The sequence below is a fragment of the Tachyglossus aculeatus genome, chromosome 4 (assembly GCF_015852505.1).
Source record: "Tachyglossus aculeatus isolate mTacAcu1 chromosome 4, mTacAcu1.pri, whole genome shotgun sequence".
NCBI lineage: Eukaryota > Metazoa > Chordata > Mammalia > Monotremata > Tachyglossidae > Tachyglossus > Tachyglossus aculeatus.
This window is the reverse complement of record NC_052069.1, coordinates 36,826,486-36,843,792: the sequence shown is the minus strand read 5'-3', so window position 1 is coordinate 36,843,792 and position 17,307 is coordinate 36,826,486. Positions and strand designations below refer to the sequence as shown.

At 43.1% G+C, this 17,307-nt stretch overlaps 1 protein-coding gene across 5 annotated transcripts in view; it reads right to left on the bottom strand.

Annotated features, from left to right (window-relative positions):
- The window catches only part of PRKACB (protein kinase cAMP-activated catalytic subunit beta), a 221,431-nt gene that overhangs the window by 19,813 nt on the left and 184,311 nt on the right, over nt 1–17,307 (bottom strand). For 4 of the 5 annotated variants that reach the window (XM_038746029.1, XM_038746028.1, XM_038746030.1 and 1 more), the window contains exon 8: nt 14,004–14,126. In XM_038746029.1, coding sequence (XP_038601957.1) covers nt 14,004–14,126 — 123 coding nt within the window. Of the gene's footprint in view, nt 1–12,227; nt 12,403–14,003; nt 14,127–17,307 lie in introns of those variants that run through there. The other variant, XM_038746033.1, reaches the window with a different exon arrangement.

Sequence of the window (17,307 nt, the reverse complement as noted above, 5' to 3'; positions counted from 1 at the left end):
AAATACGATTGATTGATTGATTGATTGAAAAATGCAGGTGGCACCATATGCCAAAATTCTCATTATGAAACGGGTAAGAAAAATTCAGGTATTTCAAGAGACAGATAAGAGCAGAATCCATTTGTTCGGTTTAAGAGTCTCCCTTAGGTACTCGGGATTTCCAAGTGAGAATTGCTGATTTTACATTTTTTGCCTGCTTCAAAATGTCTGTCAAGCTCTGAGTCCCTGTGATTGCTACCCACAGAAAGAAGCAGCCATCCTTTTACTGATTGAGTCGGAGACGGGATAGTGAAAGACAATCTGTAAGGATCCAGACCTCGAGGACAAGAAAACCTAAATCACAGTGGTTCTGAGTCAATCTGTCTAATGGACCATTCTGCTTTGGCTACGTATAAGGGCCCCTTCCACAGAGGGAAAGTTGTTGGATCAATCCTGCTCAATCCACACTCTCTGGATCGGCACTCCCTCAGCGCTGTTCCTATATTTGGTTCCCGTGTGGGCCCGAAGACTTAGTTCTTGCTCTTAGCAGTCCACGTACCTACTGAGTTCCTACTTCGGCTGGTATTTAAATGGTTCGTCTCTATTTTTTTGACTCCAACTTCCCCTTGTCAGTTTCTGACAGGATACAAACCGAGGACACCGAATTCGCTCTCCGTTCTTTCCCGCTTCCACCTTGACCTTTCCTCACTCGAATCCCCCGGGGCTGAACTGAATCCACTAAACTGGGTGAATGAGATCCCGATGTCTGGCTTGACCACGGTCCGAACTGGATCCGTGGGCCTTTAGGGTCTGCCTTGGGGTTCGGTCACCTTCCATTCTGGGATTTGTGAAATAAGACCGGGTGGCTGTGAATCTGGGCCTGGGAGAAGAAGGAAGAAGAAGAAGGAAGAAGGAGGAAGGAGGAGGAAGAAGAAGAAGGAAGATGGAAGGAGGAGGAAGGAGAAGGAAAAGGAAGGAAGAGGAAGAAGGAGGAAGAAGAAGAAGGAAGAAGGAAGGAGGAAGGAAGGAAGAGGAGGAGGAGGAGGAGGAGGGCGGGCTGAAGAAAAGTCCTTCTTCCCTATTTGTCCTCCTCCTCCTTCCTCCAATCTCTGACAATATGGTTTTTCTAAGGGGAAAATATGTGCCACCGAGAAGCAGCATGGCATACTGGACAGAACACGTGCCTGGGGGTCGGAAGGTCATGGGTTCTAATCCCGGCTCCGCCACCTGTCTGCTGTATGACCTTGGGTAAGTCACTTCAGTCATTCAATCGTATTTATTAAACGCTTACTTTGTGCAAAGCACTGTACTAAGTGCTTAGGAAAGTACAATACAACAATAAACAGTGACATTCCCTGCCCACAACAAGCTCACAGTTTAGAGGACTTCACTTCTCTGTGCCTCAGTTACCTCATCTGTAAAATGGGGATCCAGACTGTGAGCCCCAGGCGGGACAGGGGCTGTGTCCAACCTGACTTGCTTGTATCCACCTCAGCGCTTAGTACAGTGCTTGGCACATAGTAAGTGCTTAACAAATGCTGTAATTACTATTATTATTATTACTACAGTTCTATGAAGGAGTCATTCATTCATTCATTCAATCGTATTTATTGAGCACTTACTGTGTGCAGAGCACTGTACTAAGCACTTGGGAAGTACAAGTTGGCAGCATATAGAGACGGTCCCTACCCAACAGAGGGCTCACAGTCTAGAAGGGAAGGGAGTCACTGTGGATCGAGGGAAACTGGTGGCTATCATATATTTAGATTTTCCAAAACCTTCTGTCAAGGCTCTTAAGCCCAAATGCCTTTTATAAACTGCATAATTTTGTGGTTGAAAATGTTCAGACCTGGGTAGCAAACCGACTAAAGTACAAGAAATAACAGGTGGGGCCCTGGGCCAGGTGTAGGGTGATGGATCAGTGCTGATTTGACTTAACTATTTCACAAATGATCCGGACGAGGAAATGCATAATGAAGCCTTCAGTTTCACAAATGACCCCATACTCTTCGAGGTGGTGAAGTGTCATACGGACTGAAGTTGACCACGGTGGGCAGGGAACGACTCTGTTATGCTGTACTGTCCCAAGTACATGGTACAGTGCTCTGCACACATTGTGCGTGTAATAAATACCACTGATTACCTGACTGATTGAAGACGTCTGAATGATGAATGGGCAGTAAAGAGACAGAGAAGCTTCAATATGAGCAAGCGCTAGGTCATCTAGGACAAAAATAATCCTAATTACAACTAAAAGATGATGGGCTCCATACAACTAGTTAGGATTCATGAAAGAAATCTTATCGACTGTTTCCTTAAATTACTGGTTAAGATTGTTCTTATGATAATAATAATAATGACATTTATTAAGCACTTACTATGTGCAAAGAACTATTCTCAGCACTGGGGAGGTTACAATGTGATCAGGTTGTCCCACGGGGGGCTCACAGTCTTCATCCCCATTTGACAGATGAGGGAACTGAGGCCCAGAGAAGAGAAGTGACTTGCCCAAAGTCACACAGCTGACAACTGATGGAGCTGGGATTTGAACCCATGACCTCTGGCTCCAAAGGCCAGGCTCTTTCCATTGAAGACGGGCATCATCAGAAGGGTGGAAAAAGCAAAAAGGCATTATTTTACCACTAAGTTGGGGATGAAGACTGCGAGCCCCGCTTGGGACAATCTGATCACCTTGTATCCTCCCCAGCGCTTAGAACCGTGCTTTGCACCTAGTAAGCGCTTAACAAATAATAATAATAATTATAATAATGATGGTATTTGTTAAGTGCTTACTATGTGCAAAGCACTGTTCTAAGCGCTGAAACCCAAATCCCAATATTATTATTATTAAGTTATTATTTTTATGGCACTTACTATGTATCTATCAAACACTGTTCTAAGCACTGGAGTAGACACAAGTTAATCCCACATGGGGTTCAAGTCTAAGTAGGAGGGAGATCAGGCACGGAAATTCCATTTTACAGATGAGAAAACTAAGGCGTAGAGAAATTCAGTGACTGGCTCAAAGTCACACAGCAGAGCTGGGATTAAAATTTAGATCCTCTGACCCCCAGATGCGTGGCCGTCCCATTAGGCCGTGCCTCATTATAATACAACCACACCAACAACGAGGCAAGGAATTCTGGTGAGCACATCAGAGGGCTAAACAAGAGTCCGAAAGCAATCTGGGGAGGAATGGAGAGTAGACTGAAAACATTAGGACTTTTCAGCCAAGAGGACATAAATGAGGTCTATAAAACCACGACTGTTCCCAAAATCTACCACCAGAACTTTGGGATCTCCATTCAATCAATCGATGGCATTTATTGAGCATGTACTGTGTGTACAACACCATACTGAACACTTTGAGTTGGTAGACACTGTCCCTGTCCATATATAGGGGAAATGGCAGAGTATAGGGATACGCATATAAGTGCTGTGGGTGGCTTTTTTTAATGATATTTACAGTTGAGGTAACTGAGGCACAGAGCAGTGAACTGACTTATCCAAGGTCACACAGCAGACAAGTGGCAGAGCCAGAAACCACATCCTGACTCCCAGGAGTGCTCTTGCCACAAGGCCATGCTACTTCCCAACAGGTTGGACACAGTCCCTGTCTTACTTGATGCTCACAGTCTTAATCCCTATTTTACAGATGAGCTAACCTGTCTCTCCCTGCTTCAGTCTACACTTCACTCTGCTGCCCGATTATCTTTGTCCAGAAATGCTCTGGGCATGTTACTCCCCTCCTCAAAAATCTCCAGTGGCTACCGATCAATCTGCGCATCAGGCAGAAACTCCTCACCCTGGGCTTCCAGGCTGTCCATCCCCTGGCCCCCTCCTACCTCACCTCCCTTGTCTCCTTCTCCAGCCCAGCCCGCACCCTCCGCTCCTCCGCCGCTAATTTCCTCACCGTTAGCCCTTGTTCTCGCCTGTCCCGCGGTCGACCCCCGGCCCACGTCCTCCCCTTGGCCTGGAATGCCCTCCCTCTGCCCATCCGCCAAGCTAGCTCTCTTCCTCCCTTCAAGGCCCTACTGAGAGCTCACCTCCTCCAGGAGGCCTTCCCAGACTGAGCCCCCTCCTTCCTCTCCCCCTCCCCACCCCCCCAGCCCTACCTCCTTCCCCTCCCCACAGCACCTGTATATATGTTTGTACAGATTTATTACTCTATTTTACTTGTACATATTTACTATGATTTATTTTATTTTGTTAAGGATGTGCATCTACCTTTACTTCTATTTATTCTGATGACTTGACACCTGTTCACATGTTTTGTTTTGTTGTCTGTCTCCCCCTTCTAGACTGTGAGCCCGCTGGTGGGTAGGGACCGTCTCTAGATGTTGCCAACTTGTATTTCCCAAGCTCTGCACACAGTAAGCGCTCAATAAATAAGATTGAATGAATGAATGAATGAATTTGGATAAAGGGACAACGATGGGTTGAGTTAGGGATGGATGTCAAGGAGGGCAATTAAGTGTCCTTGGTTGCCACTGACCGCATATCAGACTGTAAGCTCCCTGTGGGCAGGCAACGTATCAGCTAACTCTGTTGTACTCTCCCAAGTGCCTAGTACAGTGCTCTGCACATAGAAAGCGCTCAGTAAATACCACTGATGATGATGATGATGGTGGACGAAGCCCTGGTCAGTAATAGTGTGACACTGCTTAACATCTTCTGCTGCTTCTTGAGAAGCAGCATGGCTCAGTGAAAAGAGCCCCGGCTTTGGAGTCAGAGGTCATGGGTTCAAATCCCAGCTCCACCACTTGTCAGCTGTGTGACTTTGGGCAAGTCACTTAGCTTCTCTGTGCCTCAGTTCCCTCATTTGTAAAATGGGAATGAAGACTGTGAGCCCCCCATGGGACAACCTGATCACCTTGTAACCTCCCCAGCACTTAGAACAGTGCTTTGCACATAGTAAGTGCTTAATAAATGCCATTATTATTATTATTATTATTATTATTATTATTATCTTCTAGACTGTGAGCCCATTGTTGGGTAGGGACCATCTCCATATGTTGCCGACTTGTACTTCCCAAGCGCTTAGTACAGTGCTCTGCACACAGTAAGCGCTCAATAAATACGACTGAATGAATCTCGTACCACCGGCAAGTACCGACTTGGTCTGAGAAACGTGCCCGAATCGCAGTCCAGTTTGACAGAAACAATTGATAATGATGATAACAGCAATAATAGCAACATCTGCTCACTATGTGCCAAGCACCACGGTCGATACTAGAAAATCAGTTCGGACACAGTGCCCATTCCAGATGGGGCTCACGGGGGAAATCGGGTACTTAATTCCATTTTACAGGTGAGGAAATCAAGGCACAGAGAAGTTAAGTGTCCTGTCCAAGGTCACACGGCAGCCAAATGGTGGAGTTGGTAGTAATAATAATAATGATGGCATTTATTAAGCGCTTACTATGTGCAAAGCACTGTTCTAAGGTAGCAGAACCCAGGTCCTCTGACTCCTAATCCTGGGCTCTTTTCACTAAGACCACACTGCTGGAAAATCATAGGTTATTCGTTGTGGTTGGGGAATGTGTGTACCAACTGTTGAACCACACTTTCTTAAGTTCTTAGTAACTAAGTTCATAGCAAGCACTCAATCATATTTATTGAGTGCTTGTGATGAACACAAATTTCCAAAGCTAGTAGATTTGAGGCACCTTACTATGCATATCTTTCCCCCCCAAATTCATCCGCTGCATTACAAAATCATAATTTTCTTTCCTTTTAATTCTCTGCAGGGTAGATCTAATAAATGAGTAATGCTGCTTTCATTCTCCTGCAGACTAATCAAAATGTATTCATTCGCCAGTATAATACAATCGCACTCAAATGGGCACCAAGAATTAAGGCGCTCTTCAAAGGACGTAAACGCTTTTCTGTGCTTACTTATATGGTCACACTGATCCCCCAAAGACCACTAACATTATTTCTCACATTCAAAAGGATAATTTTCTTTCGAGGAGTTGCTAGAATGGACTTTAATTAAGGAATGATATGGGCAAATTAATTTCTGGAGGAACAAAAATGGAGTTGGAATTGAAATTTAAAACTGCTCTGTTTGTACTAGCTTTGCTGAGCCATTTAAAATGCATTTACTGCACAATTTGCAATTTTATTTCATTAGACAAAACAAAATATATGGCTTTGAGAAGAAATGGTTCACTTGCCCCAAGTGCCATCGGACGAAAGCTAGTGTGAAGTGTCGCAAACAGCATGGCAGAGGAACTAAACAGAACATTTGCCAGTCTGCTTCAAAACTGGTACCCATCAGTCAGTCAGTGATATTTATTGAGTGCTTACTGTGTGCAGAGCAACGCACTAAGCGCTTGGGAGAGTACAATACAACAATAAACCGACACAATCCTTGCCCACGTATGCTGCCTCTATATACTTTATTTCCTGCTAAAATAATATGATTTTTCTGACATCCAATATAAAAGCACCATCCTTGAATACATCTCTAAATGGATCCCCTTCATAGGGTCTGAACGGAAATTTCATACAGACTTAGAAATGATAATAATAATAATAATGTTGGCATTTGTTAAGCACTTACTATGTGCAAAGCACTGTTCTAAGCGCTGGGGGGGATACAAAGTGATCAGGTTGTCCCATGTGGGGTTCACAGTCTTAATCCCCATTTTACAGATGAGGTAACTGAGGCTCAGAGAAGTTAAGTGACTTGCCCAAGGTCACACAGCAGACATGTGGGGGAGCTGGGATTCGAACCCATGACCTCTGACTCTAAAGCCCGTGCTCTTTCCACTGAGCCACGCTGCTCAGTGGAAATATACTGCTTCATCTGAAAACTTTCACTTAAAAAAAACCCCCAAAACCCCAACCACAAAAACAAAAAAACCCAACAACTGTGCTACGCCTATGGTCCTATTGGTGCGAAGAAGTTATTTCTGATAACATTTACTTCAGCTAAGGTAAACTTCCTAAATCGTAACAATGCCTTCTTATGCGTCCTGGCAGTTTTTCTTAGATGCTTTATTATTAAGCATCCATTTCAATTTTCTAATGAATTTGGGTGGGTCTTACTGTTCAACCTGAGGTAAACAGCAGGGTATATATTTGAGCTGAACTGTGGTGCTAAAATTGAACTGCAACTGAGTTCTCCAAGGGGGCACTTAAGAGGAAAATGCACTTTTTACACTCACGGGAGCAGAATTATTCCGGAGAGCTACGGGTAGTGTTTATGCCTGCGAGATGAAAAGAGCGGGGAAACGAGGGAGAAAGTACCTGGACAATGGTTGACTGGTTTCTTATTAGGCAACGGGAAATTACATCGAACAATAGTATCAGAGAGCAGATATGACAACGGAAGGAGTGGGGAGGGTGTGCGGGGAGCAGTTCCTTCCAGTTTTTTGAGTTGGCCTCCCTGCCCCTCTCAGTGCCGGCTTTTGACCATCTAGAAACAGTGTTGCCTAGCCTAGCGCTGGGGAAGATACAAGATAATTGGGTTGGCCACGGTCCTTGTCCCACACAGGGGTCACAGACTTAATCCCCGTTTTACAGATGGGGAAACTGAGGCACAGAGAAGTTAAGTGACTTGCCCCAGGTGATAACACAGACCAGTGGCAGAGCCGGGCTTAGAATCCGGGTCCTCTGACTCTTTCCACTAGGCCAGGCTGATATATTTTCTCCCCCCAAAAATTTGACTGGATTCATGTCTTTTTAGACTGTGAGCCCACTGTTGGGTAGGGACTGTCTCTCTATGTTGCCAACTTGTACTTCCCAAGCGCTTAGTACAGTGCTCTGCACACAGTAAGCGCTCAATAAATACGATTGATGATGATGGTACTGCATATGACCACAGACATGTAGACAAGAAACTCCTCTTGATTTCCACCTCAATTACTCATCACTCTACGTGGAAACAACAATAGCATGGCGTAGAAGGTAGAACATGGGCTTTGGAGTCAGAAGATCCTGGGTTCTAATGCCGCTCCGCCACTTGTCTGCTGTTTGACCTTGGGCAAGTCACTTCACTTCTCTGGGCCTCAGTTCCCTCATCTGTAAAATGGGAATTAAGACTGTGAGCCCCATGTGGGATAACTTACCTTGCATCTACCCCAGCGCTTAGAACAGTGCTTGGCACATAAGCGCTTAACAAATACTATTATTATTATTAATAACAATAATCCCGCCCATATAATGGATTAATCCTATAAGGGAGATTAAGGGAAAAATCCATTAGAAGATGCAAACCTTTTTCCAGTCACTAATACACCACCTAACGCATTGGATGAGATAGTTTCATAATAATAATAATAATAATAATAATAATAATGATGATGATGGCATTTGTTAAGCACTTACTATCAATCAATCAATCAATCATACTTATTGAGCGCTTACTGTGTGCAGAGCACTGTACTAAGCGCTTGGGAAGTACAAGTTGGCAACATATAGAGACAGTCCCTACCCAACCGTGGGCTCACAGTCTAAAAGGGGGAGACAGAGAACAAAACCAAACATACAACAAAATAAAATAAATAGAATAGATATGTACAGGTAAAATAAATAAATAAATGAATAAAGTAATAAATATGTACAAACATATAAAATATGTACATATATAAATATGTACAAACATATATACATATATACTATGTGCAAGGCACTGCTCTAAGTGCTGGGGGGATACAAGGTGATCAGGTTGTCCCACTTGGGGCTCACAGTCTTAATCCCCATTTTACAGATGAGGGAACTGAGGCACAGAGAAGTTAAGTGACTTGCCCAAGGTCACACGGCAGACATGTGGCAGAGCTCAAAATCACCAAATTATCACCTCCTTATCACTGGAACATCAAGTACCTTGAGATGTAAACAGCCCAAATAACTCACCTAAAGTTGGATTTAACAAGAAGAGCATTAGGGAACAGAGAACTGAATTAGAAGTTCACAAACCTGGGTGAGAATCCCGGTCTGAATGGGATTCATCATGAACCATCAGCCAAATCAAAAATGTTTCTACTCTATTTCCAAAAGACAAAAAGCCTAATCTTGTTTTATATTAATATTGGTCAAGTACTTTGAATTTTGCAGATTCTGTGTGAGTCATAAAGCATCCCTCATTAGATTCAAATGATACGTGGAGTTTAGCTTACATGAACTTGAACACAGAAGTGCAGTTTTTTTTCACACGTGTAGTGGTTACCACATGGGAAAAAAAATCCCTAACTTGCATTCCCTGCTTCAGCATAAGTAGTTTATGCAATGTCCGTATGCACGCGCACGTTCACAGACACACACAGCTCCACCACGATTTTCATATTACAGCAATAAAAAATCTTCATAATGCACAGGGACTGAGGACATTTTTTTATAAATAAGCACTTTTTTGGAGCCTAGTGGGAAGAGCACAGACTTAGGAGTCGGAGGACCTGGGTTTTAAACCCGGTTCTGCCACTTGCCTGCTGGGTGACCTTGGCCAAGTCACTCACCTCCTCTATGCCTCAGTTTCCTCTTCTGTAAAATGGGGATTCAATGCCTGGTCTCCCTGATACTTACACTTTGAGCCCCAGGTGAGATGGGGGCTGTATTCTGACCTGATTAGCTTGTATCTATTCTAACAGTCAGAACAGTCCTTGACACATAGTGAGTGCTTAACACATACAATAACAACTTTTTTTCTTTTATCAGTTTGTCCACCCTCATCTCGGAACACTGAGAACTAAAAGTAATGGAGCCAAGTTTAGTTTTTACTCACCCTATGCAGAGAAGAGTACCTATTTCGAAGGCTGGAATAAAATTCTACTATCGTCTCTATTTTCAAGAATTCCGCAAAACAAAAAAACGTCACAACAGAAGGCCAACGATTTAGATCTCCACTGATCAGGTATCCAGCTACTCTTGAAGCACATAATCATTTACTTTCTTATATGAGTTAGTGAACTAAATTCCTACCCGTTTTAACCATATCTATATATTCTTTCTCCTAACTAGTTGCCATCTTGTATGTAGGAAATCCTCTAGGATTCTCCTTTTTCAACCAGCCATGTATACAATTCCATTTTAAACGTCTGTTTTCTGGTGGGTGGCAAGCAAAGTACAGTGCTGGAGCACACGAACAAGTTAAATAATACTAATTTTATCAGCTCTGAAATAGATTTTTTAAAAAAGGTAGAAAAATCACGGTCCCCATGGCAACCGTAAACCGGCCACCTTATCTATATGCAACATTTCTGAATATGGCATTGACTTTGGTATTTTTATGTGTCATGCAGCCAGAGTGAGTTGCTGTGGTAACCATAACTGACTCTTGACATATATGGCAATAAGGCAGAAAACATAAGGACTATTTTGGGAAGCACAACATATGCATGGGGGGAAGGGAGAAAGGGAGTTAGAGCCATGAACATGTCTGACAGCTGGGTTTCTAAACCTGAACCATAACACTATATGAAGAGTATCTGACATTTTTAACTTCATCCTGCCATTAAGACCAAACAGATTCCCCGCCCCCCACACACAGAGGCTGCAGAAAATCCCAACTGACCTAATGTGCAATTTCTGCATCTGAAAAGGGGAATTATCTTACCAAGACTATCAGCTTTCGACATGGACTTTATTAAGTGCTCACTATGCAACAAAGCACTGTGCTAAGGCCTGGGGCAGATACAAGATAATCTGATCAAAGTCCTTGTTCTGCATGGGGCGCACAATCTAGGAGATAAGGAGAGCGAGGATCTTATCCTCATTTTACAGAGGAAGAAACTGAGGCATATAAAGGTTAAGCAACATGCTCATGGGCCCAAACCAAGCTCTAGTCCCAGAGACTAGAGCCTTGGGCTTCTTGCATTTATTACTCAACAAAAATACCAATGATTGATGGATGGATTGATTCTCATGCTCTTCCCACTAAACAACCTGCTTCTCTACCGTTAGGATTCAAGTCAACAATGTCACCACCCATCGCAGAGTCGTTTTTCCATTTCCCTGGCCTCCCTTTGTCTGGCTGCCTATGAGAACTCCTCTTCATCATCATCATCAATCGTATTTATTGAGTGCTTACTATGTGCAGAGCACTGTACTAAGCGCTTGGGAAGTACAAATTGGCAACATATAGAGACAGTCCCTACCCAACAGTGGGCTCACAGTCTAAAAGGGGGAGACAGAGAACAAAACCAAACATACTAACAAAATAAAATAAATAGAATAGATATGTACAAACAAAATAAATAAGTAAATAAACAGAGTAATAAATATGTACAAACATATATACATATATACAGGTGCTGTAGGGAAGGGAAGGAGGTAAGATGGGGGGGATGGAGAGGGGGACGAGGGGGAGAGGAAGGAAGGGGCTCAGTCTGGGAGCCTCTTCACTCTTCCCCTTCACTCTTGCCTCCCTGTCTCAAACTTATAGCTGTAGGATGCTGTTTTTTCTACCGATGAGGCAACTCCCCTCCTGTTTTTTTTAACTTCTGATACTTCAGAAGTTCGGGGTCAGAGAAGCATCCTACGTGAAGGGCTGAAGGGTTGACAACTTGTACTTCCCAAGCGCTTAGTACAGTGCTCTGCACACAGTAAGCGCTCAATAAATACGATTGATTGAATGAATGAATGGATGGTAACAACAGTCATGGACACCTGGGCTCTGTGACAGGCACAGAGGAGCCACAATTAAGGACTCTGAGGGAACCGAAGGCCACAACTGCCATACTTTCAGGATGGCTGTCCTTGAACGCTTCCAATCTTGCCCGCCTCTTAACTGACTGGTCAGGGACCGGAGACCCCAATCTGTTAGCTCTCTCTTTCCTTTCTTCTGTAAATTGCCGTGAACAGACGTCCTGAGGTGTATTGGTGGAGAAGACAACGCACTAAATTTAGCACGGCTACTGCTCCGATATGGGACTCTGATAAGGGGATGCTGAGTCTACTACGCTACGCTATAGACACCTGGAACCGATCAGCTCAGCAACCACAGGATGCCGGTTTTAATCTACTTCCTACAGCAGAACTAAATAATATTCGCAATGAAGCTTAGCTATAATTACACCTGCTTAGCAGGAGAACTTTCTCTTTCAAACATATGCGGGCCTGTTCCACAGACCAACTCATACACGTGAACCTTACTTTCCGAGCTGCTTATCCTCCGCATTGTAAATGGCCTGAAACTTATAAATGAAACTAGGAATAAAATGGAAAACTGTGACAATAGATTCAACGGTAATTTCTAAATTCATTAGAACTATTAAAACTGGAAACGATATTTTCTACTTTCTAGTCAGTTTAATTGCATTTTAATTCATTTTGTTTTTGACCCTTACTCATTCTGGTTTCCTCACATATCCTCTTTTGAAATTCTTATATACAACACTTTTATCTGTTAATTTTTCTTGACTTTCACTTTCGTTCTTTTCATAAGCTCTTCTATTTAGTCCGGCATTCACACAGTTTCTGCCGAGGAAAGAAAACACAACAAAACAATTGTGCACATGAGAAATAGAAAGGTTAGAGTTGTCCTTGTGAAAAAAGTAATAAGGACAAGAAATCTGCTTAAAATGAAATTAATTTCAAATACCCTCTGGAGCCAACTCGAACTCTTACAACTCCGGTAAGCCATTTAATAACGGTTTCAGTTTGCACCAGTGCAAAATGGGACCAAAAGCTTCGACCCGCCTCTAATAGATGGTAATATCAACTGATGAATGTCTGTCAAGTTCCTGTTTTTTTTTTTTTTTTTTCAAAAATATGAAGTCAACATAAACCTCGTTACAAAAGGTTGTGCCAGCTGGGAATTAAGGGAATTGTTAAAAGGATCTCCTAGATAGTGACTTCTTTAAGGGATAGTGTCTATGTCTATTACAACCTGTGTGTTCTTTCCCACAGTAAGAGTGCTTAATACGATTACTACTACTAAATGTTGGAATAAGGCAAGACAGACACAATTTGCACTTTCACTCAATCTAAACTCATTATGTATTGTTCTTTCCCAAGCACTTAGTAGAGCACTCTGCATATAGTAAGCACTCAATAAATACCATTGATTGATTGACTCATTAGAAACTGCAAAGATGAGCCCCCCCCCGCCAAAAAAAAAACGTTAGAGAGAGAAAAGGTTATAAATGCAAAAAGGAAAATATTATGAAAAAAGTATCTATGAAAATAAAATTGAAAAGTGTCAATGTGCACGATCTGCACACATTCAAGAGAAATTAACTTAGGAGCCTTTACTGAGAATCCCTGGCCTTTGCAACTGAAAATCTCCATCTAACATTTTAATAAAACCACTTCTGCAGATCATCAAACTACAGCAGAACATTGTTCCATATAAAAACAGTTACTTGCTCTCTGCTCTGTATGCTTCATTCTCTTTCAATCCCATTTTGGTCTTTTGCTAGAACTATTACCATAATGGTTCACATGTCTTGCTGAGCATTCATGATTACCTGGTATCCAAGAGATCCCAAGAATATCAGTAGGAGTGAAAGCAATGATTGACAGTTCAGTATCTTGGGATTTCAGCAAACAATCACATTACCACAATAGCGAAGAAGTGTGCAGATATTAGACAGCCAGAAGAGGAAGGCAGGAAAAAAAACTCTGGTTATAATTGAAGTCTCATATGTAAAGGTTTTTCTGAAGTAATGTGAGCTTCAGGGAATTCCTCAATCTCTGGAGGAGAATACATCACATCTATATGATAAGGTTATTTCCTTCAAAAGGGATATTAGGGCTGAAGTAATGGATGAAAATGACTCAAAAAACCCCAACAACCCCACACTGGATTGTCTTATTGCTTTATTTACACACTCTGCCTTTCTGCTTCTCCTTCCAGAAACATTCTCTTCCATTTGTAAAGCTATAACATTCACCCAGAGGAGTTTTACATTTCATAAACTGCAAGAAATACTTGTAAATTTCAATTCCAGAAACAAGTGCGGCACCGTTGCGGATAATACGGTTAGGGTAACGTGGAATGAGCTTTTCGATCTACTGCTAGCTTAGAAACCCGTAAAAAGGAAACGATTCTTAAAGAAATTTGGCATCCTACTCACCTTTCCAGAAACAATCTTTTCATAAATTTGAATTGGTTGGTCTGCAAAGAATGGGGGATAGCCAGCTGCCATTTCATAGATTAACACTCCTAATGCCCACCAGTCCACTGCTTTGTTGTAGCCCTGGGCGGAAGTAAATATCAAATATCAGTATTGATTAGGTCCTTGTCTTGAGAATAAAACAGACACTGAAGGCAGCAGTAATTATGCTTGTAATGAAGAGGTGGCTGGGCACCGTCTGGTCGGAACGATGAAGGGATGGCCTTAAACTAAAGCAAAAGAAATTTTGGTTAGCTTGTCCAGATGATGAATTTCCTGGCAAGAAGGGCTTTTAAGTATTCAACTATGTAAATTTAGGAAGCTCTGAATCTCCTTCACTGGGAAGCCATTTGTCTTTGATGACTAGTGCTCATTTTTTTTTTAAATGGTATTTGTTAAGCGCTTACCTTGTATCAAGCATTGTTCTAAGCCCAGGGATAGACACAATGCAAGGCCTAAATATCATTCTGAGGTCCGGCCTACAAACACGAGTCTATGAAAACGGGCTTCCCCTAATATTGCTAAAACCTCCCGAACCATGTAAAACCAAACGGATTCCCTGAGGTTTCAGCTTAAAACCTGCTTGGCCAAATTTGTAATATTCCGTACAGGTAAGTCCCTGATTCAAAACTACTGTTAAACGATCAGTGGTATTTATTGAGCGCTTCCTATGTGCAGAGCCCTGTTCTAAGCACTTGGAAGCGTACAACGCAAGAGAAATTAGCAGGCACGTTCCCTGCTCAGATTAAGCTCGCAGTGAGCGGGGAACAGGTCTACCAACTCTGTTACGATGTACTCTCCCAAGTGCTTAGTACAGTGCTCTGCACCCAGTAAGCACTCAGATAGCCACTGATGATTTAAAGCATCTCAAACTGCAACGAATGGCATTTTCAACAGTTCCAGATTTATACCGTTTCAGCTTCACAACTTTTAAACGCTCTCCTCCTCTGTGGCACTAGCTCTAACGGTGCGGGCCATTTTTAAAATCAGACGGTGGTGGGGGATCTAAAGAGGGCGGGGTGACCAGGGAGGGTGGGCATGCCCCATTTTACTTCAAAGATGTAAAAGTTGGCTACCTTATGGAACCTCTCTGACTCAAAATAAATGGACTAATGTAGCCGTATTACTCATCCGCACTGAACGGAAACTGGGTGATTTGGGTAAAAATAGGGTAGTCGGCCTCGGTTCAGGAAGCAATCGCCTATTTATAGCATTGTTTCTCAAAGAAAATTGGTTCTGACTTACAGTGTTTTCCTTTAAGATGCAGTTCCTCAGGAACCAAGTGGGCCACAAGTCTGAGGACTGACTGCCTGAAAACAGGACAGGTAGGACTCCGTACAACTTCCTGCTCCTGCCGGAGGGCAAACCAGCGGAACAAGAAACAGCTGCCGCGTGTTCTGTTTCGTTGTCTGTCTCCCCCTTCTAGACTGTGAGCCCGTTGTTGGGTAAGGACCGTCTCTATACGTTGCCGACTTGGACTTCCCAAGCGCTTAGTACAGTGCTCTGCACACAGTAAGCGCTCAACAAATACGATTGAACGAATGAGGTCAGCTGCCTTACCAGAACCTAGAGAGAGCCTTCCTTCTTCCCTCATCCACTCCTACACCCGCCAAGCTAGCTCTCTTCCTCCCTTCAAAACCCTACTGAGAGCTCACCTCCTCCAGGAGGCCTTCCCACACTGAGCCCCCTTTTTCCTCTCCTCCTCCCCATCCCCGCCACCCTACCTCCTTCCCCTCCCCACAGCACTTCTATATATTTGTAGATTTATTACTCTATTTATTTTACTTGTACATATTGACCATTCTATTTATTTTGTTAATGATGTGCATATGGCTATAATTCTATGTGTCCTGACAATTTTGACACTTGTCTGCATGTTTTGTTTTGTTGTCTGTCTCCCCATTCTAGACTGTGAGCCCGTTGCTGGGTAGGGACCGTCTCTATATGTTGCTGACTTGGACTTCCCAAGCGCTTAGTACACTGCTCTGCACACAGTAAGCGCTCAGTAAATATGACTGAATGAATGAATGAATGCCCTCTGCCCTAAGGTAATGTCCAAGGAAAAAAATAGGATTTTCTCTCTTGGCTTCCTTCTTTGGTTAATGACCGAGCCTCTCTAGTGGCCTTCCCTCATACATAATTTGATACTTTAAGGCCACAGGAATTAGTGGCAACCCTCCACTTATTCATTCATTCAAGAGAAGCAGCATGGCTCAGTGGAAAAGAGCACAGGCTTTGGCGTCAGAGGACATGGGTTCAAATCCCGGCTCCGCCAACTGTCAGCTGTGTGACTTTGGGCAAGTCACTTCATTTCTCTGGGCCTCAGTTCCCTCATCTGTAAAATGGGGATTAAGACTGTGAGCCCCTCGTGGGACAACCTGATCACCCTGTAACCTCCCCAGCACTTAGAACAGTGCTTTGCACATATTAAGCGTTTAACAAATGCCATTATTATTACTATTATTATTATTATTATTATTATTATTATTATTATTCTCTGGGCCTCAGTTCCTTCATCTGTAAAATGGGGATTAAGACTGTGAGCCCCCCGTGGGACAACCTGATCACCCTGTAACCTCCCCAGCGCTTAGAACAGTGCTTTGCACATATTAAGTGCTTAACAAATGCCATCATTATTGTTATTATTATTATTCTCTGGGCCTCAGTTCCTTCATTTGTAAAATGGGGATTAAGACTGTGAACCCCCCGTGGGACAACCTGATCACCTTGTAAACTCCCCAGGGCTTAGAACAGTGCTTTGCACATAGTAAGCGTTTAATAAACGCCATCATTATTATTCATTCATTCATTCATTTGTATTTATTTTGTGCTTATTGTGTACTAAGTACTTGGGAGAGAACACCAGAACAATAAACGGACACAATCTCTGCCCACACCGTGCTTCCAGTCTAGAGGGTGAGCTCCACTTCCTTCCAGACCAATCTACCAATACCCGAAAATGTTTAAATACCTCCACTCTCTTCTCCAGATCTGGTGAAATACGGAGGTCCATTTTTATACGGCCTTTTCTGGCTTGCGCTCACAGCAATAGTGTGTCAGTTCTTACAGAGCAGGAGCTGGGCCCTTTTCGAACGCCGAAGTTCTTTTCCCCAAGAGCCTAGCGCCGGGCCCTGAAGTTTAGTGGTTCACTCATTCATTCAACTGTATTTACTGAGTGCTTACTGTGTGCAGAGCACTGTACTAAGCGCTTGGGAAGGACAAGTCGGCAACATATAGAGACGGTCCCTGCCCAACAACGGGCTCA